At 42.8% G+C, this 25200-nt stretch overlaps 1 protein-coding gene across 2 annotated transcripts in view; it reads right to left on the bottom strand.

Annotated features, from left to right (window-relative positions):
• The window catches only part of TENM2 (teneurin transmembrane protein 2), a 571867-nt gene that overhangs the window by 46757 nt on the left and 499910 nt on the right, over positions 1–25200 (bottom strand). For both annotated transcript variants that reach the window (XM_058545548.1, XM_058545558.1), the window contains 7 exons: positions 23594–23855; positions 22559–22826; positions 16760–16903; positions 16083–16332; positions 5424–5656; positions 4081–4235; positions 1993–2867 (listed from right to left, as the gene is read on the bottom strand). In XM_058545548.1, coding sequence (XP_058401531.1) covers positions 1993–2867; positions 4081–4235; positions 5424–5656; positions 16083–16332; positions 16760–16903; positions 22559–22826; positions 23594–23855 — 2187 coding nt within the window. The remainder of the gene's footprint in view (positions 1–1992; positions 2868–4080; positions 4236–5423; positions 5657–16082; positions 16333–16759; positions 16904–22558; positions 22827–23593; positions 23856–25200) is intronic.

Below are 25200 nucleotides of genomic sequence, written 5' to 3'. Positions count from 1 at the left end.
CTTCCCTTCTCTGAGCCTCAATTTCTTTATCCGTAAAATGAGGATAAGCAAACCTGTACTCAAAGGGTCATTATGACCTCTGAGCAGATGAAATGCTTCTCTACCTATAAAGTACTATGCAGAGGGAAGGTACTGTTAGTCTTCCCACCTAGGGGAGGATTTGCACCCGGCCTCAGGTAACAGGAAGGAAAGAGAAGAATCCCCCTAAGGAAGCTCTCATTGAAGGACAGACTGTTTTCTAATAGCCTCAAGGCCTCTGCGTGGTTTAACTCCTTTCTCTCAAGTTTTGGCTAAAGGTATGCAGCCCCAACAGGAAGTGAAGTTTATGTCTGATATTCAGATGGCCAAATTGCTGACCATGTGCAAAAGGTACCACAAAACGAAAAGAACTCACTATCTTTTTAGGAGGAAAAAGAAAACCTTATGCATTTGACCCCCTACAATAGAGAATTTGTGATAATTGGATTTACTCACATTATGGAAAAAAAGCTGCTCTTCAAAGCAAGAGAGAAATAAAATTATGCAGTTTCCTTCAAAGCAAGAGAGAAAAATATGCAGTTTCCATGTAACTTCTAAATCTTTTTTTTTAAATTTATGAATCATGCCCATATTTTCATTAAACTAGTGGCCACTCCTGGAAAATATTCTCTGAGTTAGAGCTCATGTCTGAGCATGAACTTCTTTACTACAGTCTCTAAGTCAGGCCTAATTCAGATTGGCCTCCTGAGAATGACATTGTTTTTTTCTGTCAGGTGAGACAACAAATTATCTCTGAAATGCATTGGGTCTTTAGGCGGAACTGCTAGAAAGGAAGACGAAAATCTAGGAGGTGTTTGGGTTAAAGTATTACCTCTAATCTAATTTAGTGTGCTAGCTAAAGACGGCACTTGGATGTGCCTTCAGGGACAGAGTCACTGGCTGGTCAGGTTTGATCAGGTCCCAGTGCCCTGAAAGATGTTAGGATGCTTCAGAAGTCTGAGAAACACAGCTTTGCCCAAGGAAGGAAGACGGAGCAAGGGAAAGCAGCTCTCCAATGCAGTACATTTCCAGCAGGTGGCAACAGCTCCCTTTACATTCTCCCAAACCCATTGAACTATAAACAGGAAGTGAACATTCCTGGATTTGAGAGTGATCAACAATGAGGTCTTCTGTTGTCCCCCTTTCCCTCTGTGACAACCGCTCCCTAACTTACTAAATTCTGAGCTAGCAGCAACACCTAGACAGAAAGGAAGCAAGGACTCCAAATACACAGGGGTTAACCAGATCCTTCACCATCAAGGAGAGCCAGATATTTGTAAATTCCATCCCAGTCTCAGCCAGCAATTGGAGGAATCATGCCTTAGCAATTTCCTCCAACCACATCCCACTGGGTAATACCAGCAACAGCAGGCAATTTGACCAAGAGCTGCCTGCGGGAGCAAGGGAAAACAGCTTTTTGGTAAAACGGATGGTGGGACTATTAAGTATGAGATAATTGTTAGGGGAAATATGACCAGCTTGGGCATATTTTAATATACCCAGCACTTTATCTGTATTGATCTGCTTCTGCTAAAGAGGAAATTCAGAGTTTATCTAACTGTCTGTGCAGTCAAGTGTGTTGCTGTACCTATTGGCAAATTAAAGGAACCCCACCAGGATCTTGCCTTTTAGGTTCTAATTTCCGCAACCATGGCAAACATGAATAATCAGCAAAGTTAATCAACACTTGATCTCCCAGGTGCTGTGCGTGCCCAATATCCTGAAATTGGAATAGCAAGCAGGCAACAGGAATTCCCAACTCTTGTAGGGAGGACGTTCAAAATCGGAGACCCAATAGTGTAAATTGTTTAGGGGTCAGGGAGGGGGGACATGAATATCTTGGGGCCACAAGTAAACATTAAAGTTAAGAAGACAACATGAGTAAACAATTCTACAAGCTACATGGACAGCCAATTCTGATGCCAGCTAGGGTAGCATAAGTGCTCTTGGGAAATACTTTGCAAACCTACTTACTCATAGAAAGTTGTCCATCCTGTTTCATCACTCTTGGTGGCTAGGAGGCCAGTGTTCCCATCATAGGTCATGAGGCCAAGCTCCAGGTTCTGTGTGGACACGACTTTGAGACCTCCATTGGTACCCACTGTGAGGGTGATGATCTGGTTGTCGGGCATGAGCAGGTGGCGGGGCATGCCACTGCTGTCCCGACGGATCTTCAGGGAATTTCCATTATTGTCAATCAATTCAGTGACATCGTTATCAGTGCCGTATGTGAAATTGTACAAGTACTCCCCTGTCACCAGGCTCACAGTGTACTGGTGGATGCCATCGGCGTTGAAGACATACAATTCCTGTTCTCCGGGGGATGCAGCCTCATACTGGTTGAAAGCATTAAGAATGGGCTTGTTCTTGCTGACTGCCCTGATCCGAATATTTCCAAGGTCTGCGATGTAGATGGTACCATCTGGAGCTACCGCTAAGGATGATGGGGAATTCAAGATGGCATCAGTCGCGTAGGCATCATCTCCCGAGTAGCAGTTGCAATTGACATCGTTTTTGCAGTCGCAGTCTGAGGCTGCCCCAGCTAAAAGGCAGATCTCCCCATTGGTTGTTACCTGGCGTAGACGGTTAATCTTCTTCTCATCCGTTTCAGTGATATAGAGGACCCCAGTGTGAGAAATGGCAATGGCACTGGCTGACTCCAGAGCAGAGTGAATGGCTAGTTTGCTAAGCGAGTAGTCAATGCCAGGAACCTGGCAGTGCATGGGGCGTCCCGCAATGATGCTGACTTGGTGGTTCTCAGTGATGCGAAGGATGACATTATTCTCTAGAACATACAGGGAGTTGTCCATGGGGTTGACAGCAAGGTCTGTTGGCCACTCCAGGCGAACCTGTGGATGACATGGCATCAGGTTAAAGAACAACCTCTAACATGCCCAACATTTAACTGTGTAGGGCACTTATATGGGTTTTATGCAGCTGGGGTAAAAAGACAGTTTTTTACTAAAACACTGTATGAGGAGTGCCCATCATCGAACCACTTGCCCATGTTAAGTGTGCATGATGGAGAAGAAGACTATGTAACAAACATCTCCTACTGTATCATCTGCTGTGGCTAGAGTAGGTCACCAGCTGTACGCATGATATTCTTCTCAGCCCCAGATGATTGGACCAGGGTCAGAGTCGTCATATATGGTTGTACAGGTAGTCCACTGCACGAGAAGCTCACGTAATCCAGCCTATTCTGTTCACCATGCCATGGGCCTGAGGAGGCTACATTCATTTAGAGGAGGTACCATTACCTAATTTACAAAAAGGAGCCATCCAGTTTGGAAGGTGGCCCTGACCCAAGGGCAGCCAATGCACAGGCTGGCCAGTGAACTACAACTTCAGTGTTTGCTTGAAAAAATGAACTGGACCAAACGCAGTCCTTCTCTGCAGAATTTGAAATGAAAATCTCAGTAGCAAGTTGTCAGTTTGTTCTGAAATTTGAACTAAAACTAATGAGATTGACCAAGGGTTGAAAAGGGCGTTATAGGAAGGGTGAATATATATTCCAGGTTGTTTGAGAATCCATATGATCAAGTCCAGTTTCTCCTGCTGTACATTTGAGCAAACCTCTGTTCTCTGCCACTGTAAGAGCCCGGACTAAAGGACTATCACTTGGGGGAATGTCGTGGAGGGCTCTGCTCTAGTTACTACTGCACAAAGTAAAGGTTTATATAGTGAAGATGCAGTCATTTAAGATTAACAGGGAAGTTCTGATTGACATATAACACTGTACAGTACATTCTCAAACCTGCAATAATGATGGAGAAGAGAGGTAATTACACAGTAACTCCTACCCTATAATCTGCCACGGCTGGAGTGCGTCACCAGCCCCACTTTTCTGAGCAGAATTCTCGCCCCGCCCCCATTCCTATCTGACATTTCCCAGCCCATCTTGCTGTCTAGTTCATCTCAAGCCTTCTGCAAACAAAGCTGTGATTTGTATCTATATCTTCTCCTCCCACTCCACTTCCAACCCAAACAGGCTGCAGGTGAGAACTTCAGGCCAAGAACCAGGTGTGGCTTAGTGATGAGAAATAAGAGAGAGAGTCCCACCTGGGCCACGTCCATGCTGGAGTCACAGCTCAGTGGCCGGACGGCAGTGAGGTCATTGGAGCCCAGCAAGGTGGAGATGATTCCATTCTGGTCAACCTTCCGGATCATGGTGGCGTCGACAAAGTACATGAGCCCATTCTTGTCTACTGCAATACCTGAGCAAGACAAACAGTGGGAGTGTGTCTCCCGGCAAGGAGCAGGGCTGATGGGGTGGAGGTGGGGATGCCCTACTGGGCATTATCTTCTCGGACCAGGGACCTTACTGGGTGGATTAGCACACTCAGAGCAGTGGTTCTCAACCTTTTAAGGTGACACCCTTTCTCATGAGCACTGTGCTGTGATCTGCATAATTCCTGGGCTGTGTCACTACCCAACTGAAGAAAGAACCTTGGGCTGCAAATGAACCAAGGCTGCAAGTGAATGAATGGGGAAATAACTTTACATCTGCTATCTTTAGAAAAGAAGTTATCTCCCAAGTTCATTGCTTGAAAAATTATTGGTACTAAATTACTTGAATACCCTTCACAACTGACTGCAACGATGAAGTTGAGAAACAATGATTCTTGCACTCACAAACTCCCAATTCAAAATGTATCCTCCAGGAAGCATTCCCAATTAAGCCTGGGGGATGTCAATGCCCTGGGGGAACTCAGGTCCCAGCACTCCCCAGGTACAATGAAGACAGTGGCTTCTGTTTCTTTTGTATCTTAACCCCAGTGCCCAAGCCCAAGGCTCCTCATCCTTAATCCATGCTGCCGGCTGCTTTCATGGTAGCTAAAAATGCTAACAGGCATTGGACCCTCAAATGATTGATTCTTAACCTTTATGTATCTTGAGTCATTTTCAAACAGAGATCCATAGGGTCCAAGAACCCCTCCCCCGCAATCCCAGACCTTTGGAAATTAGACCCATTCCTAATTGCCACCCATTTACTGGGCATTTACAAAATGTCAGGCACTGTGCTTTAGCGTTATACCCACTATTGTCCAACAAAAATGTCGGGGAGTGGTCAGAGGCCCCCCACGGGGCTCTGTTCTATCTCCACCCACACAGCTGGCACTCCAGCTCCTGGAGCTCACATTTCCTTCTGACGCGCTCTGACTGGCAGCAGTCAGAAATCTCCAGGAGCGATCCATCCCACTTTCCATTTGTGGCATATGTGGGTGATGAAGTTTACTTCAAATAAATAAGTTTTTTTTTAAACACCCACACACCAAAGCAACCTATAAGAGTTAAATTATTCTAGGGAAAGCTGTGTTTGGGACTGCTGGGCCTTGTTCAGTTTCAGTAAGAAAGCCAAGCTTGTGGCAAGCTCCAGCTGGGGCAGAGGTTGCAGCCTTTACCTCGAGGGCTCATCAGGGTTGCGTCCACACCCTTCCCTCCGTCCCCGCAGCGGGCTTCATCAAAGGGCAAGCATTGCTCTCCAGTCCCTGCCACAACTTCTGAATTCCCAGCCAGGTCTTTAGCTCCGCTCAGAGACTTGACGCGGTAGATTCGCCGACTGTTGGTGTCAGACACGTAGAGAGAGCCGGACACGGGGTCCACTGCCAAATAGTACTTGTGTGCCGGGTTGTTGCTTTAGTAGAAGAAGCACAAAGAGGAATGAGAAGGGGGCTATGCAGCTGGCCTACTGGATCAAGGAGATGACAAAAATCCTAGCAAGACTCTTACCATCTCTAGTGTCTTTCCACTTTAGTAAACTGGAAAGAATCTAACATAATAACTTAGTGTGCTAACATATCATGGCTCTTAGCTACTTCTAATTGGAGTTAAGCTCCTCATGCTGCATAGAATTCATTGTTTCCCATGATGCTAAAATACCATTACTTCACATATCCGGTGCAAAAGATCGCACTCTGATCCTGCTTTTACGTTTGTGTTGTATGTGTTAGCACCTTTATTTCCCCCTGTGGCTTTAATATGTTCTCAAGTGGGATTGAGGAACACTCCCATGTGACAATGTTCTCCTTCCAATCTGTGTTTCCTCAATGTCTCCAAGGGACTAGATCATTAATACTGAGCCAACCTGGAGTTTTCCTAACTCGGTAACGGGAGGCTCGCCAGTTCTCAGCCTTGGATCTTCTCTACTGTTGCTCATGTGGATATGAATAAAGTTGGCATTTCATGAGAAGAAATGTGATGTCTTGCTGATATCACATCCAGAATCTGAATTACTGAGAGAGGAGATACAGTTTTCAAATCTTGGGTAATAGTGAGGTCACAGGTGTGGACCAAGATCTGCCAGGGCCTTAAGCCACAGTAGGAGATAAATATCTGAGTGTGTGAGAAATGCATTAGGAAGGCATTAAGTCTCAGAGACCTGGACCTCTTTCTCTGCTGTGTGTCTAGCTGTCTTATGTGTTGCTAGGATAGGGTAAGATTTGTAGATGTGGTTGAGGACTGAGACACAGGAAACTCTCAACTCAACTCTGACCCAGCTGGTGACCTTAGGTAAGTCTTTTAGCTGTGTTGGGTCCTAGATTCCTTATCTGGGTAATGAAAAAATCAGATCATTGCTCACATCCCTTTTGGCTCAAAACCTATAGTTTCTTCCCTTTGCAGTGTCTGCCACTGGTTGGAGGTTGAGACCAGAATGGGTGCTCATGCTGTTCCCATCCCAGTTATTCAAATCACTGCCTCTAGCATGCAAGCAGCGAGTGCCTCTCTGCCCTAGCGTGGTAGATTAGGTTTTGGTGCCACATGCCTAAAATGAGCATGACCCTTTTTTATTTTTCAGTTATTTTTCAATTGTAGTTTGGAATTATGGGAAGAGGGGCTCAGAGAGGTGAAGGGATGGTGAGAGCGATGATAACGTTAGATGGATTTGTCCTGTACATGTTCGTTGGTAAATTACTAATTAAAACACCACCATTTGGGTTCTTCCCAGCTTTAAGAAAGAAAAGAACTAGGAAGCTATTTTTAGGAACACTTTGTGAATCGAGGCCATCTTTAATTCCAGCTTCTCCTCAGGTTGCTATTAAGACACATAATTAAACTAGACGTCAAAGTCTTTCTAAAATTCCAGCCTAGATAACTAGTTTGAAAGAGTAGGCTACCTGGGTTCTTTTCCTTTGCTTCTCTTTTCTTCTTTCTTTGGCTATTAAGTCTTTAGAGAAAATCCATATATGCAAAACAAATTAGGGTAGAAAGGGAAAAATTCATGCCACTTTTTTTTTTTTTTTTTTTTTTTTTTTTTTTTTTTGTGAGGAGATCAGCCCTGAGCTAACATCCGCCAATCCTCCTCTTTTTCTTGCTGAGGAAGACGGCCCTGGGCTAACATCGGTGCCCATCCTCCTCCACTCTATATGGGACGCCGCCACAGCATGGCTCACCAAGCAGTGCGTCGGTGCGCGCCCGGGATCCGAACCAGCGATCCCCGGGCCGCCGCAGCGGAGCGCGCGCACTTAACCGCTTGCGCCACCGGGCCGGCCCCTCATGCCACTTTTTAATTAGATGCTGTACTTTGTTACTGAATGAACAGTAGCTGGCATGATCAACAGAGGGATCAGGGCATTGCACATCTGTGCCTATATATGAGCAAGATAATTAATTCTGGACTTTCTAGGGAGCCTAATTCAAGGAGGTTTTTCAAAATCTCTGGCAGAAGAGCAGACACCTCAGGGTGTGGGGTCAGTTCTTGCTGCGGCCCATTCTTCCCCATGGCCTCATACTCATTCCAACCAAGATGCTTGCAGAGAAGCTCAGGTAGGTGGACAGCCATGCTTCCACATCTGTGGCTGTGGTGAAGGTCAAATGGGGTGTCTTTCCAGGGCATTGCTGCTGCTTTTTTAAAAATTTGGCCCAATGGGGTACCTATAACCAGCCAATTTGGGGGTACGTGAGAAAAAGGACACAGAAGATTCCTCCTATGCATGGCTTTTCCACTGACTTTGATGATCTTACATAACTTGACTCCACTCTGTCTCATTTAGACCTGACATCATGAAGAAGCCCCTTTCATGTTTCATTTCCAAGAAAGAAGAAACACCTTCTCGAGTATTAAAATACATTGCTTTGTTTTTTTTCCTCTTCCAAATAAAAATAAGGTCACTTTTCTTCCATTTCAGTGCAACCAGGGGCAACCTGGAGTTTTCCTAACTTTGTAATGAGAAGCTCCCCAGAGCCACATGCACATATATGCATGTCATACAGTATATATGTGAATTGTAGCAGTACGGTTTTAAATGATATCTTGGGAGCAAATGAATAACAAAGGCTATTGAGCCAAAAAGGACTTGGTCTACACCCTTCATATGACTTAAAAGTGATTTAACTCCATGAAAATTCCCAATGCATCTGACTGCTGGATTCATTCTGACCAGCAGATTGGCAATTAACTTTTTTTTTTCCCCCCAAATGACCATATATTCCAGGGGAAAAAAATCATTAATGCGTTGAAAATGAGTTTTTGACCCGTTTCCAGTTCATTAAAGCTTTTGTGAACCCAATGCAGCATTTACAAAAGCCAGAAGTTTGCCTCAACTGTTTAGCCCAATTATGGACTGCACCGAGTAGTCGGGATAAAAGTTCGCTGAGGGTTCATTATCTTGCACTTGCATCTCCCGGAAATTCTAATTACTGTCATCTTATTTGGTTGCTTTTTGACTGCATTTCATAATTGCTAAAGCTTATCGTATCCACAACACAATTAGCACATAAAAAAGTTACTATATTTGGTACATAAAAATATACAACATTACACAAGAAGCACAAAACAAAAACCAAACACAAGGAAGCAAACGAACCATATCAAATTATACGGGAAAGAGTTTTTCGTCTTACCTATGTTTAAACTCTTTATTTCTTTATAGAAAGAAAACAGAAGGAAAAAGAACAAACAGTTAGCTGAAGAATTGATGATAAAGCAAACATAACATTTTCGTTTCTGGTATAAAGGGGCCCCCAAAAGGCAGTCTTTTTCTTTTTTTCCCTTCTGGCTGACAGCTCCTGGCTCAATTACTTGGGAAGCACCCCTGATTTTGGACTCCTCCCAGCCACTGGAAAATCTAGACAAGAATGCTTGAATTCTCTGACCAGCAATGTGGCTGTCACATGACACAGGTAGCAACAGGTCTTCTGGCTAATGAAGGGATGGCAAATAGGTTACCTCTTGAGTCCTAACACTAGTTGATTGGTAATGGCTGTTGGGCAACCGAGAGGAGAAGGATTTTGAAGCCAAATGCAAGCTCATCTCTAAAGAGTGCTGTGACTCATTTGTAATGTCTGCCCTGGGTGTGGGAGGGAGCCTGGTGACACCTGTGCCACCTATTAGCCATTGGTGCATTACAGGGTAGAGACAGCACCACTCAAGGGAGAGCCCCTGCCCACACCCAATGGCAGGCTGCCAAATGCTCTGTTGAACCCCGAGAATCTGAACCATTTCGTACTCCTGCTCCATGCCACCTTCCTTCTCCCATCTCACTTGCATGTGTGGGAGCCCAAGTCTGCATTCTTTCTTACAGATAACACCTATAAATGAAATTCCTAGGTAAAAACATCCTCTTGTAATTGGAGCCAAAGACTCCAGTTACCGTTCCTTTTTGGAAAGTCATACAAGTTTTGCTGTTTTTTTAAGAACAAAAATACACGTCAATTGCAAGAGGAAAGTGGCTGAAAGTTAACAACATTAGGGAGAAGAGGTGGATGCAATGGCCTCAAGTAAAAAGAACAGCTCTGGATTTCTGAGGCTTCTAGGTCAAGGTGGAAGGAGCCCCTGACCCCTCTTTCCCTTCTGGCTGAAGGAGGAGGCTACAGAGAAGGGACAAAGAGGGTTAATGTCCTGATTCCTGCTTGGATGCAGCTCTGGCCTCTGCCGGGGGCCATCATTAGTGATGGGTTTGTACAGGGATTACATTTTTATATTTTATTCCAGTGTGTTAGTTTTTGCAAAAAAAAAAAAAAAAGTTAATTAAATGATGCTGATAACTCCTGAGCTCTGACTGACATAGCGCAATTTAAGATTCATTCTGCAAAGCCTGGTGTGTCAGGGTGGCAGCCGGGAATTCTCGCGTCTATTTTATATTGCTTAATGAAAGTGAAATGTTATCTGCCACCAGTGGTAGTCATATTTGGCTCTTAATTATTGCAATATCAATTCCACTTTTTTTAGTCAAGATTTTGTGAAAAGACTGGATGGGATTTGGGTCTGCAGACCTGACCTACTTTTTTCCTAAGAACATCTGCTTTAAGTTGATTAATATAATATCTATGTTGGGGGAAGAAGAAGGACGGGGTGGGGGACCAAGTCACTGAGAGTACAAAGTCAGAATGATCATAATGGATATAAGCTTTGGAGAAAGGCTGAGGTCATTGCTATTCCAGTCCAGGGCCAGTAATAGGGTGGGTGCTTAGCAGGCAACAAACTGAAATAACAGCATCATTGAGTCAGTCTATGTAGATAAGCATGGGTGCCCTACTTACAAGGGACAGGCCTAGGCTTTGTGTCCATCCCTCAATAATACCAACCCTCTTAGGCATATCCTTCGAGGAAAAAGTGGTGTCTCAAATTCAAGAATTGAGATGGATTAGCTCTTTACACTATGGAGTCTCAATGACTCCTCTGCAAAGCCTTCAGGGTCTCTCCAAGCATTCTCAGCTCGTCTTGCAGAGCGCTCATCAGGCTGTCTTGTGATTTATGCGTGTGTGCTTGTCTTCCTCACTTTGTTCTGAATGGAAGTGAGTAAGTAAATATGGACATGACTCACTCATCTCCATACTGCTGATTCTTAGTAGAGAGTCCTAGAGAGAGTAAGGGCTGGGAAAATGGGTTCTTGAGCAACGGGAGGAAGGAATGAGGCAGCTTCCCTTAGTGCTCGGCAGACCCTGCCTTGGACTAGTTCCAACCCCTCATGTTCTGCTCAGAATCACAAAGCTGCAGTCAGTTGAGACTGTTGTCTCTTTCCATTCCAACTCCGTCTTTGCCACAGGATAGGGTAGATGTAGAGTGGCCACATTTTTTGTTTGTTTTAGTTTTAACTAAAGAGAAGTTAGTTGGGATACATTTAGTTTAGTTTTAGGGGGATGTGCTTATGTGGCTCACATGTAGTCCTTTCACCATCCCGTTAGATTATTGCTAGCCATTCTGGTATAGGAATGGCTTGCAGGAATGCTCCTGCCCTGTTGTGCTGATTCACCTAGTATCTTTACAGGAAGTGGAACGCCCAGTGTAGAAGTCATATTTCATCATTATTGGGACATCAATGATAAACCGGTTAAGGAGTGTCAATTCAAAGAATATTTAGGTTATTCATGGCACAAGAAAACCTGAAATGCCCAGAAATACTATGAAGGATGCTTGATAAAGTTTTCCTAAATTTTATAGCTCTAACAATTTTCACGACATCACCAATAATCAATTGTGAACATGAAAGAAAATTTTCTAATTAATAATCTGAAACAAATTTTGGCCAGCTATACTGAAGGAAAGATGGAATATCTCTTTATTCTTTCTATAGAAAATGACATTAAAAAATCACCATCATATTAAAAGACGATCAAAGAGGATGTAGCCAAAAAGTGTTAGCAAAACAAGTATCAGGAAAGTATAACGGTAGTTAAAAAACTTTAGGTTATTTTTCTGGATTTTGTGATGTTTGAACTAATTGTTGGCTTTTCAAAATTTGCAATTTGTTTTGGTTTCTTTTCTCATCCTAAATAATATTCAGTTTCATTCTGAAATTACATAAGATTCAGGCCCCATGAAACCTAGATCTGTCTTTGGTAAAAGAGCTTTGAAAACACTGCCAAGAAGTGTCCAAATTTCATGGGGATATTGTTATTCTGGGTGGGGTGCTGTGTTATATTTTGTTTCTTGACCTCTATGTTTATACCCTGAACACACAGGGAGAGCATTGCTCTCTAAGTGGAATCATACATTCCTCCCTTACATTCTATGTTGGCATCAAGCAGGGTCTGTCCTGGTTAAAACTCTCAGGTAAAGCTTATCTTCGGTGAAGCTTCCAATTTCTGTTGCCCACGCTCTCCTTCCTAGGCTCCCATTTTCTCGGAGCTCTTCCCCCTCTAACACCTCTGGGTTGGACAATTTCCTTCCCTGAAGATCTTCCCTGATGCAATGATACTATAGACCCACCTCAATAGCACCATCAGAATCTCATCATAGAGAAGCGTTTTAGTTGGAAAAAAGCGTATTTAATATCACAGTATAATTTTATATTTGGAAAAAAAATGTTTAGAATTTCAAGATTATGGAAAGTGTGAGATTCTTATGTTTCTCCAAAGCGGACAAGTTAAGAAAAGGCAGAGAGACACTGTGCCCTCCCTTATCATTTAATGCCTTATATTGGGGTCTGATTCCTAAGATATTCTCAAATTGGGCAGGAAGGAAAGATTTTTCTGTGACAGAAATTCACCCCAGGATGTTAGTGACTGACAAATTTACTTCACAGGGCTTGGGTTTTCCAAGGACCACCTGGAAAGGGTGATAGTTAAAAAGGGAAATGGGCTACTACAGATGGGATATCAGGCTTTTTGGAGAAGTGGGTGTTGAAAATATTTTGAATGCTGGTGGAATCGAAGCATACAGGTGATAACCATTTTACCTAAGAAGAAGGCTTTTTCTAACATCAGAAGTGTGTAGAACTCTGCCCCTCTATGTTTTGGATAGGCAAAACAAGGAGGAAGGGAGAAGGATAGTGAAACGACCATGGAAACATTTAAACAAAATTCTGATTCAGATGCTCAGCTCTGGGGTGGTTAAGCGAGATACGGATGGGCACCAACTCCCGAAATTGAATCATTCAGCTGCCAACTCACAATGGAGAAAAGACATAAGCAAGACAGGTCCCTACCGCCCTCCTCCCTCACTTTGCTGGTTACTGTTTTGAAGAGAGGGGATTGACAGCCCTTTGTTTTCGAGTATGTAGTGGGAAGAAAAGAAGAATCAAACCAGTGTTCTTGTAAAAGCTTAACTTCTAATCGTCTCTGGATACCTGGCTGATGAAAGCAAGAACAAGTCCAAAGGCAGTTGAAAAGGAAAAAAAAATCACACAGCTGTCGAGGGAAATTGGTAGTTCCACTCCCTCAGGTTGTTTTCAATGTTACCATGTGAGGAAGCCACACACACATGGTGTGGCTCACTCTGAGTGGGCCCTTAGCTCATACCATTGATGTTGTGGCCTCTACAACTTGAGAGACATGGAATCAAGGCCAAGTCCCCACAAAAGGGAGGACATTGGTCTGTGTCTCCTTTAGCTCAAGCAATGTGTCTTGAGCCCCTGGTGTAGACCAGGCACTGTTCTAGGCATCAAGGGACACAGATGGCAAAAGTTCCTGCTCTACAGAAGTCCACACACCAGGGCCCTAAAGACTTACACAGAAATAACTGAAAAACAAAGCAGTAGATGGTGTCGACTTTTGTGGAAAATTACAGTTATGTGACACACAGGAGGGTGAGAATTATTTATGCTAGGGAGATGGGGCTTCAGGGAAGAGGGGGCCTTCAAGGATGGACATGATGAGGGAGAGAAGGTATTTCAAGCAGAGCGAGCAGCATGAGTCAAGGTTTGGAGGCGGGAATGTGGTGGGCAAGTGCTGATTTGACGAGCAGTGACAAAGAAGTAAGGGCCAGATGTAGAGGCTTGCAAATGCCCCATTACGAAATGCGACCCTTGGGGAAAAGCACAACTACCTCCACCCCTTTCCTTGCCTCCTCCCATGGCTCTGCATTGCCCACAGGATGCCTGAGAAAATGATGTCACTCCTAGGATAAAAAAGGAAATCAACATCTTGGGAAGGGAGCCTAGTTGGGGAGCTCTGGGAAAAGTGGTTTGTCTGATTGTCAATTTGACAGCTTGAGGATTATCCAGCCTCTTCCATTTTACCTCTTTCTTCCTCTCATTGTTCATCTTTTGGCTATTACACCCTCTTACTCCATCCCATGGCCTCCTCCTCTGTGTTTCCGTGATGGTTGGTTGTTGGCTCTTCTACAACACTCAGCTTGAATTGCCTTTACTTGCCCGAGTGGCTCTTTGAGCCTGGGTTTCATCTCCTTCTGGACCCTCAGAGCCCAGCATAGGCTTGGCTCTCCATCATGCTCAGTAAATGCCCACTGTATCACTAAGGATGCAACTTTCTTGGGGTGGAGCTGGGGTTTCTCCTCTCTTTTTGTCCCTCTCAGTGCCCAGCACAGTCTTGGCTCCCAAGAATACTCAGCAGCGCTTGCTGGTGGTTAGATCACTGGTACCTCTCCAGATGGGGCCTCAAAGACACTAAAATGCAAGCACAACCTGCAGCTTCTTCAAAGTCCTTCACATGGTAACTGAGGCTGCTTCAGAAAGCACCACCATCCACTCAGTAGCGCATGTCAACATCCTAGGCATCACCCTTTATTCTCTCCCTCTCTTTTTTTCCATTCCTTACATCTGATCTATCAATAATTCCTATCAGATTTACCTCTGATGATATATCTCAGTTCAGAAAATTTATAAATATATCCCAATTGGAACACTTGCCCACGTGCCCTGCTACCACCCTAGTCCATGTCACCATCACCCAAATGTTGATCAATTGCTACAGCCTCCCTATGGGTTTTTCTGCCTCCACTCTTGCAAAACAGTCCATTCTCCACACAATAGCCAGAATAATCTTTAAAAAATGCAAATAAGATCATATCACTGCATCCCACTTGCTACTTCAACCTCCAATGGCTGTCTGTTGCAATAAGAATACAATTTATACTTGTCAACATGATCAGTAAGACCCTGAAGCATTGGTCCCCTACCTACCTCTCTGACTTCTTCTGAGACACTCTCCCCTGAGCTCACCACCTTCCAGCCATATTGGACTTCTATCAATCCCCTAAATAAACTAGGCTATTTGCTGATATTAGGGCTTTTGCACATCTTCTCTCTGCCTGGAGTACTTTTCCCCAGATCTTCACATGGCTGACCTCATCATTCAGGTCCCATCTCAAATGTCACTTAGTATGAGAGATTTCTCTGACTACTTTCTCTTATGTAGTTTTTTTAATCCCTCCTCCCCCACCCACCATAGTCCTTATTTCTTACCCTGTTAATTTTCCCTTAAAGCATTTAATGCTATTTGAAACTATTATTTTTTATTTGTCCACATGATTTGGTCTGAAGTTCCCTATCAGACCACAAACACAACAACGAGGGCTTTGCTTGTTCCCATGATTTTTTCCCCCTAGCCAGATAGTCCTTGGCACATAGTATACATTCACCAAATATTTCTTAAATGAATTTTCTCCATTATTTATAGGCTTTATTTCTCCCTCTATTTACAGATCCCTCTCTAGGTATAAAGGCCTGGAATCAACTTTCCTGGGAAGAGAGTTTCCAAGAGCTTTTGTCTAGCTGAGAGGAGTCCAGACTTCAGACTTAGTAGCGAGCAATGGCCAGAAGTTACCTAGTAAGACCTATGCAGTAATTCTAAGTAATATCCTAGTGGATGTGCACAGATCCAGAGAATTTATAGAGAGCTAGCACATGTTTATATTATTTATTCAATATAAACGTTTGAATTAGTAAATGAATATTAGTGGTTCTCAAACTTTGATGTGTATCAGAATCTTCTATGAGCTTTTCAAAGACAAAAGATATCTTGGGCCTTCTTTAGACTTATTGAGTCAGTGCCTCTGGGGGTGGGCTCTAGAAACCACTGAAATGGACCAAGAGCTTAAAGCAGTGGTTCTTTCACCATTTGGTATGTAACAGATTCACATGTGGAAGTTTTATAAAATACGGCTACCCAGGTCCCACCCCAAGCACCATGAGGGAAAGCTTTCACCCTTGTTTGTAAGTCAGGTGTTCACAATTGTATAAAATATGTGTGTGGTGTTTTATAGATACACAAAGCATTTCCCAAAATCCTTATTTGATTCCAGGCCTAGGTTTCGAAACTCAGCCCATCACACGGATGATATATTCTCTGGAGAACCCCAAATGCCACCACCATTTACCCAGTGAAGCTTTGGAGCAATGGGAAAAACAGAGCAAAAGCAGGTTTTCTGTGCAGCCGCTTACCGTAACTCCAAGATGCTGGTCACGTTTCGAGAGGGAAAGATGCGCCGAATGTAATTGAAGTCCCCAACAAAGAGGCTCCCATCAACTCCAACAGCCAGAGCTACTGGGGCCAGCAGCTTGTTGCCTTCGGCAAGGCCGTTGCAGCTGGGACAGGAAATGCTCCGGCGGCGGCCATTGCCCATGATGCTGGTGATGATGGCGGGCTGCTGGGTCAGGAACTGGTTCTCCCCGGTGCCCTTGTGTAGGATTCCTGGGAGGTGGGAAGTGGGGGTGGTTACTGCAGCCCTCTGGGGAGGACACTTCTATCACCCTACTGAGGGTGAAGGGAAATGACAGGCAGAAGAGAAACAGTAGGAAACTTCAACCCTTAGGGAGCTCCCCAATTTCCTGACAATGCTGAGAGAGCTATAATAGGATGGCTATGGTATTGGGTAAGACAACATTTGTGGAGATGATTGAAGAATTGTGAGGTACACTAAGGCGGATGGTCTGGGAAAACCAGCCCAACATTCTTTGACATTTAAAAGGAGAAGGTGGGAAAACCTATGAGTATTTTGGGCATTTGATGAGAAATAGCTGAGAGAAGGGGAGGGGCTATCACCTAAATGTCAAGGCTTGAGAGAAGGTTCCAGAGGAGAGACTAGGCTGTATTTGGGAAAGGAAATACGCTCACATACCACTTTTAACATTGAGGATGTGATGTTTATCCAGGGACCAGCCACCGAGGTTGGAAGGATCCAGCTCAAACCCCTGAAGGAGGGCTGTCCTTTTCTCCCACAGGATTAGACTGGGGCAGGTCTCATATTCAAAACCAACAGATACTGAAAGATAAAAAGGGGTGGGGCAGAGCAGGAGACAAGAGAGTTTACTTGATTATTCCAGAGCTCTCCAGCAGGAACGAGAAACTGTTCCTGTTTCGTAGTAATACACATTCTGTTCCAAAAACTCATTCAAGGAGGCGGGCTGATCGCTTTCTCCTTGTGATTCCACACAATATTAAATTCAAATTTCAAGCTGAACTCCACCTTGAAACTTTACACAGTAGTACTCTGTGGAGATGGAAAGACCTTTCCAATGAATAGCTGGCTTTCAAAAATGACCCCAGTGACGTGGAGGGAGGAGATGAATCATTTAAAAACCAAATATGACACTCCTTTAGAGATGGACAGGAGACTGTTTCTCTCAGCCTGCTGTTCATGGCAGGCGTTTGTTATATTTTGGGTTATTTATTTTCACTCACTATGAAAAAGGCCTGTGGAAGCTCAGTGGCTCATTTATAAGGAGATTCTGGAGGCAAGAGCTTGTGTAAGTTAAGGCACCTTGTACATTCACTCAGGATTCCAGAGAGTGCTAGGCGAGGAGGCATGGGGACACAGCCTGCCAATTACCTGGCAATTCACTGGGGAACAGAATCCAAAAGCTGTAAAAATCCTGCATTTGCCACATGGACAAATGGGAGAGAGAGGCAGGAGATGAAGGACTTCATCCTAACGCTGCTCTAGCTCACATTTTCCCCATGTCAAAACAGAGCAAGTGAAGCCTCAATGTCTCAGAGAGATGTGGTAAGGATAGATGAGACAAAACACCAAGATGCCATACATTTGTGATTGGAACTCTGCTTTAGAAATATGAAGCATTGTTATTATTGCTGTTCCTACAACATTAAATTCTTAACCACGTGTGTCACCTTTGGGGACTCTCTGTAGCTTCTTTTAAATCCTAAGATATAGGATCACCGATATGAATGGAAGATACATTTTGTCTTTAAAAAAAATCCATATATTTCCTAGCTTGTCCTCTGAAAATTCCAAGAAACAACGACCAACCTGGTAGCAATGAGAATTACTAGTGCCTGGCTTGTGGCCTTGAAATATTATTTCTCATTAAAAGGAATCAGGGGTCCTTGAAGAAATGGTTGGAGCAAGAAACGAACAAGATAAGACCAGGCCATTTTATCATACCAGATAGCGAAGAAAGAATCAAAATCTACTAGGGTCACGTTGAAAGAATTTGGGAATCAGCTTGAAGAGGGTTTCACTGACCAAAGATGGGACAATTGGACCATTAGTAAAGATAATAACTAACTTCAATGGATTGAAACATATTAGATACATTTCATTCTATGAGTTTATAATGGCATTTAAAAAAACATTAATTTGTCACCATTAGAGGATATTAGAGAACCAACTTATATTGAAACTAGTAAATAAAGGGAAAGAATTAAGCATTTATCCATTCTTTCTTATTTGAACTGTACCTCAAATAACCAAGTAGTTAATGAGAAAGTATCTCTATATAAAAGTATTCTAGCTAATAAAGGAAGAAGCAATGATAGAATTAAAATATCATTTTGCACTCTCTAATGACCTAATCGATCTAGGCAATGAGCATCAATGGCTGCTGAAATCACTAAAGGGGAGACAAGCTGACATTAGGTGCCTCCTGATGGAAGTAGACAGCACCACCTACCAAGCAGTCCTGCTTTAAAAAAAAAAAAATCAAAGAATAAAATACCTAGGAATAAATTTAACCAGGAAGGTGAAAGACCTGTATACTAAAAACTATACGACATCGATGAAAGAAATTGAAGAGGAAACAAATAAATGGAAAGATATTCCATGCTTAAGGATTGGAAGAATTAATATTTTTAAAATGTCCATACTACCCAAAGCAATCTACAGATTCAATGTAATCCCTATCAAAATTCCAATGGCATTTTTCACAGAAATAGAACAAACGGTCCTAAAATTTGTATGGAACTACAAAAGATCCCGAATAGCCAAAGCAATCTTGAGCAGGAAGAACTAAGCTAAGGCATCAGGATCCCTGATTTCAAACTATATTAGAAAGCTATAGTAATCAAAACACTATGATATTGCACAAAAACAGACACATAGATAAATGGAATAGAATAGAGAGGCCAGAAATAAACTCACACATATATGGTCAATTAATTTATGACAAAGGAGCCAAGAATAAACAATGGAGAAAGGACAGTTTCTTCAATAAATGGTAGTGGGAAAACTGGACAGCCATATCCAAAAGAATGAAACTGGACCACTGTCTTATGCCATACACAAAAATTAACTCAAAATGGATTAAAGACTTGAACATAAGACCTGAAACCATAAAAATCCTAGAAGAAAAAGGCAGTAAGCTCCTTGACATTGGTCTTGGTGATGAATTTTTGGATTTGACACCCAAACCAATGGCAACAAAAGCAAAAATCAACACAGTAGGACTATATCAAACTAAAAAGCTTCTGCACAGCAAAGGAAACTATCAACAAAATGAAAAGACAACCTACTGAATGGAAGAAAATATTTGCAAATCATATATCTGATAAGGTGTTCATATCTAAAATACATAAAAAACTTTAACAACACGATAGCAAAAAAACAGTTCAATTAAAAAATGGTCAGAGATCTAAATAGACATTTTTCCAAAGAAGACATACAGAAGGCCAACAAGTACACGAAAAGATGCTCAACATCACTAACCATCAGTGAAATGCAAATCAAAACCACAATGAGATATCACCTCACACCTGTTAGAATGGCTATTATTGAAAAGACAAGAAATAACAAGTGGTGAGGATGTGGAAAAAGGGGAACTCGTGTGCGCCGTTGGTGGGAATGTAAATTGGTGCAGTCGCTATGGAAAACAGTATGGCGGTTCCTCAAAAGATTAAAAATAGAGCTACCATATATTCCAGCTATTCCACTTTTGGATATCTATCTGAAGAAAACAAAAACACTAACTCGATATATGTACCCCATGTTCATTGCAGCATTATTTACAATAGCCAAGACATGCAAACAACCTAATATCAATGGATGAGTGGATAAAGAAGCTGTAGTATGTACACACACACACACAAGAATATTATTCAGCCATAAAAAAAGAAGGAAATCTTGCCATTTATGACAACATGGATGGCCCTCAAGGGCATTATGCTAAGTGAGATAAGTCAGGCAGAGAAATACCGTATGATCTCACTTATATGTGGAATCTAAAAAAAAAAAAAAAAAAAAAACGCTCATAGATACAGAGAACAGAGTGGTGGTTGCCAGAGGCAAGGGTTGGTGATGGACAAAATGGGTGAAGGGAGTCAAAAGTACAAACTTCCAGTTGTAGAATAAATAAGTCATGGGGATGTAATGCACAGCATGGCAACTATAGTTAATAATACTGTACTACATATTTGAAAGTTGCTAAGAGAGTAGATCTTAAATGTTCTCATCACGAGAAAAAAAATTCTGTAACTATGTATGGTGATGGATGTTAACTAGATTTATTGTGGTGATCATTTCACAGTATGTACAAATATGGAATCATTATGCTGTGCACCTGAAACTAATATAATGTTGTATGTCAATTATACCTCAATAAAAAAAAGTTTGTATAGATTAAAAAATAAAATCACACCTGAAGCAGAGAAAGCCTCAAGATCCAACTATCAATTTACAGGAGATACAGGACAGAGGGGGATGCTAAACAACCACAGGTGTGTGATCAGAAAACAAACCAGACTATGGGAAATTCTACAGGCAAACAACACAGTTTCTTTAATAAATAAGTCATAAAACTTAAAAAAAAAAAAGCTAGAGATAGAAGGGAAAAAAACCATAGATTAAAAAAAGTTGAGAGAAATTGCAAAACAACCAATTGCAAAAGGTGGATCTTATTTGGATTCTGATTCAAACAAATAAAGTACTATTGTCTTATGACATTCATCAGACAATTGAAATATTGAACAATGGTGGGCTATTTGATGATATTAAGAAATTGTGTTTTTTTGTTGTGATGATGTTGTTATGCTTTTTTAAAATTTTTTTGATTATTTTTTTATGTGTGTGAGGAGATCAGCCCTGTGCTAACATCTGCCAATCCTCCTCCTCATTTTTTGCTGAGGAAGACTGGCCCTGGGCTAACATCCGTGCCCATCTTCCTCCACTTTATATGGGACGCCGCCATAGCATGGCTTGCCAAGCGGTGCGTCGGTGCATGCCCGGCATCTGAACGGGCGAACACCAGGCCGCCGCAGCGGAGCGTGCGCACTTAACCGTTTGTGCCACCGGGCTGGCCCCTGTTGTTATGCTTTTAAAGTGTTTTTTTAGAGATACATTCTGAACTATTATGGATGAAATGATGTGATGTCCGGGACTTGCTTTAGAAAAATATAGGAAGCAGGGGAGTGGATGACGGTCTGGAAAAAACAAGATTCATCATGAGTCGATAATGGCAGAAGCTGGAGTACGTGGGGTGCATTATAATAGTCTACTTTTTGATGCTGGCTATCATTTTGATATTGGCAAAAGCCTGATAGAATATATTTTTTCAATTAGCCACTGTTTATATTAAATGCATTAGTAACTCCAATAACAATCTTTATTAAGTTAGTAACTCCACTCGCTGATGCAGCAGACCACTAGGGCCATATCCTGGGCATGTGTAACCTGCTAGCTCCCTGACTTTAGGTAACTTACTTAACCTCTCTCTCCTGTCCCATCTGCACAATGGGGATTATGACAGTGCCTACTCGACAGGGTTACTGAGAGGTTACCCAAGACAAGAGATTTACCACAACGTTCTGCATGAAGGGAGTGTCTGATAAAAATTGACTGCAAATCATAGTGAAATTTCTGAGTTTGCTGGTTTCTTATTCTGGTAACTTACTACAATTCTTGAAAATCACAAGCCTATTGGTGGTGATAATACAGGATTCTGGATTTTAATTAATCCCAGACAGCTTTCTACAAGTAGGAAAATATACTGGGTAGGTTGATATCAATCCACAGCTCACAACCCTTCAAAGACTGATAAGTGACCCTTCTTATATGGTGATCTTTCATAAGTGGGGAATCATGTGATTCCCTTACGGGCAAAGGCTGAAACAGAGCATGTGGCTTTCAGATCCCCTCTAGCTCCATTTTCTGATTCTCGTGATGCATTCTGTGCCATTTGCAACATGGAAATGGAACGTGATCTAGCCCTGCCCACCTCTCCCCTATCTCAAATATTCTCCTTGTCTACTACATTCTAGCCGCACTGGCGTTTGTTCTTCAAACGCACCTCATTCTTCTCTCCTTTTCTGTCAGGAAAAGTATGCTCTTTTCCTGATTGTCACATGGTTCCTTCTTGTCATTCAAGTCTCTGCTTAAATGTCACCTGCTGAGGAGCCTTCCCTGAATGCCCACCCGCAGTTGCCTCTCTCTCCAGTATATATCACTTATTTTTATTTTCATATTAGCACTCATCACTGCTTGATATTTTCTTGTCCAGTCTGTGTTTATTATCTCGATCTCCAACTAGAAGAGAAGGTCCATAGAAGAGGACTCTTGTCTAGCAATAAGACCACTGCATCCCTATCTATTAGAACAGTGTTTGGCACATACTAGGAACTCAATAAATATTGGTTGAATTAATGCATGACTAAATCCAAGAATCAGTAAGAGGTTGAAACCGAAACATACCAACAGCGTCAGAGAGTCCATACACCCTTTGGCCATATGCATCTGTCTTGTCCCAGATGAAGGTGTAGGCCAGGTTGGGAGAGGCCTGGAATGACTTCTGGAAGAGGTGTCCCTCTACAGCTACCATCAGATGAACCTTGATGAGGTTCAGGGGCACCGTGGACTGGGTCATGGTGATCTTCAGCAGCGACTTGTAGCCCGCGGTCCTGGAGCTCAAGTAGCGAAGCTTCACATTGGAACCAGGGAGCTCAATTTCTTCATGAAGAACCTGGAGAGGAAACACATGGTAGACACACTGCATCAAATGCACCCCAGCAGGTGGGCTGCTTGCAACCCCGAGACTGCCTGTCTGCTGCCACCCTCACCGAAGCAACAGACCTTATGTGGGGTGCAAGAACCACTTCGCACGGTTGAGGAAAGCAACCACGACCACCACCAAAACTTGATCCCACACCATGGAGTGAAGGGGCTGAGGTTATGATTTTTGGAGTAATAATTATTCTTGGTCATTGTTGTGTTTCTTTTTAAAAAGCACACTGTTGGCAAAAGATGTAAATAAGAACAGCAGGCTTTATTGCTAGCTGCATGCAAGGAGGCCATGAGAGGCTGTAATTATATGAACCTGCAACCTCCACTGACAATTGGTATAAAGCAACAGGGAGGCAATAATGTAATATGCCCTCTGTTGTAACACCGATGTAGATCATTAAAATGCGTCTTATCATGTATCTGTGAGTAATAGGAATAAAAAGCAATTTGCAGGTGGGTTGCACATATGTATATTGTTTTTATTTTATTAAAAGCTCCAGTGACTGCCAAAGTCTTGAACGACTTTTTGGAAACATCTGGAACGTCCAGGAGAGATTCAGTTTTCTCGTCAGTGACTATGAATTCTATTGTGCTCCTACTTCTTGTCCCTCCCCCTTACTATTAGTTTCTGGCCCACCCAAGGAGAGAGATGCGTGGGAGGAAGTTGGCCAGCTAGTTCTGTTCAGGGAGTATTGAGAGTCCTACCCCGGTACCTGCCCTTCCTACCTGGGTTTCAGGCACGATGGGATTCTGCCCAGGGGCAGCACTGAAGAAGGTGGACAGGGGGGAGGAGATGATGATTGGATCCGGCCGGACAAAGCCACTGAGGTCACAGCTGGGGATGGAGTTCTCCTCTGTCTTCATCACCAGGGTGTCCATGGCATAAAAGCTATTCCACGGCAGCCACACGGTGCGCTCCTGGCTCATGAATGGGGCTCGCTCAAAGTGCAGGGTCAAGGAGGCGCCTCCATTGGCGATCAGGTCAAACCTGGAGAGGGGGTGAGTGGGCTCACTGAGAGAGGTGAACTCACCTTCAGACAAGGCAGTGCTCTGACCTCCGCACCTGAGGGCAGTGGGAGGGGCAGAGCACGCAGGAGAAGAACGTGGGCTTTGGAGGCAGATGGGCTGGGTTGGAAGCCAAACTCTACCACTTACTAGTTATATGGCTGCGGGCAAGTTACTAACCATCTCTGAGCCCCAGTTTCTTCATCTGTGAAATGGGAATAATTATACCAACGTCACAGTGTGGTTGAGAGAATGAAATATCATGATCAGTGCAGGGCAGGGGTCAACGAACTAGGCTCATGAGCTAAATCTGGTCCACCACCTGTTTTGGTAAAAAATAGTTTTATTGGAACACAGCCACGCCCATCCTCTCCAGCTATTTTGGTGCTACAATGGCAGAGCTGAGTAGTTGTAACAGAAATCATATGGCATGCAAAGCCTAAAATAGTTATTATCAGGCCCTTTAAAGAAGATGTTTCCCCACCCCTGGTGTAAAGCACTTAGCATCGTGCAAAGCTAATAGAAGTGTTCAATAAATAGTGGAGTTATAATGATATGATGCTAGGACACAGGAAGGGGCTCATTAAAGCCTTCTTCTCATCAACCTCTACTGTTTCTGATTTTTTTTTGGTTTCATAGAACTTTAACTTTTCTTTTGAGATACAACTGACATAACATTATATTAGTTTCAGGTGTACAACATAATGATTTGATATTTGTATATATTGCAAAATGATCACCACAATAAGTCTAGTTAATATTCATCACCACACATGGTTACATATATTTTTTTCTTGTGATGAGAACTTTTAAGATCTACTCTCTTAGCAACTTTTCAATATGCAACACAGTATTATTAACTATAGTCACCATGCTGTACATTACATCCTCATGATTTCTGTATTTTATAACTGGACGTTTGTACCTTTTGACCCCCTTCACCCATTTTGCCCTGTTTCTGATACTTTTGACAATCGTTCTTAAACTATATTCCTGTTTGTTCCTCAAGAGCTGGACAGAGGTGTATTAGTAGTAAAGTAAAATATAGTATTTCTTTCTCAATTAACAGAAAAGAAGGAGGTTAATGGAGAGAAGTCTTGCAATGTTAAGCTTTACTCCTCCACCAGGAACCCAGCTGCGCCCACTTCAGAACCGCCCCCAGCAGCTGACAAGAGTTCCTGGATCACGGTAAAAACTCAGTGACAAAATATGGACCTACTGGCTTCACCTAATTTTGGAAACACTTTTCGTGTTTTTTAATAAACATAAAATGAATGAACACCGGGCCGGCCCGGTGGCGCAAGCGGTTAAGTGCGCGCGCTCCGCTG

The sequence above is a fragment of the Diceros bicornis genome, chromosome 1 (genome assembly GCF_020826845.1).
Source record: "Diceros bicornis minor isolate mBicDic1 chromosome 1, mDicBic1.mat.cur, whole genome shotgun sequence".
NCBI classification, from domain to species: Eukaryota; Metazoa; Chordata; class Mammalia; order Perissodactyla; family Rhinocerotidae; genus Diceros; species Diceros bicornis.
Note: the sequence above shows the minus strand (reverse complement) of the source record. Positions and strands in the feature narration are given on the sequence as shown.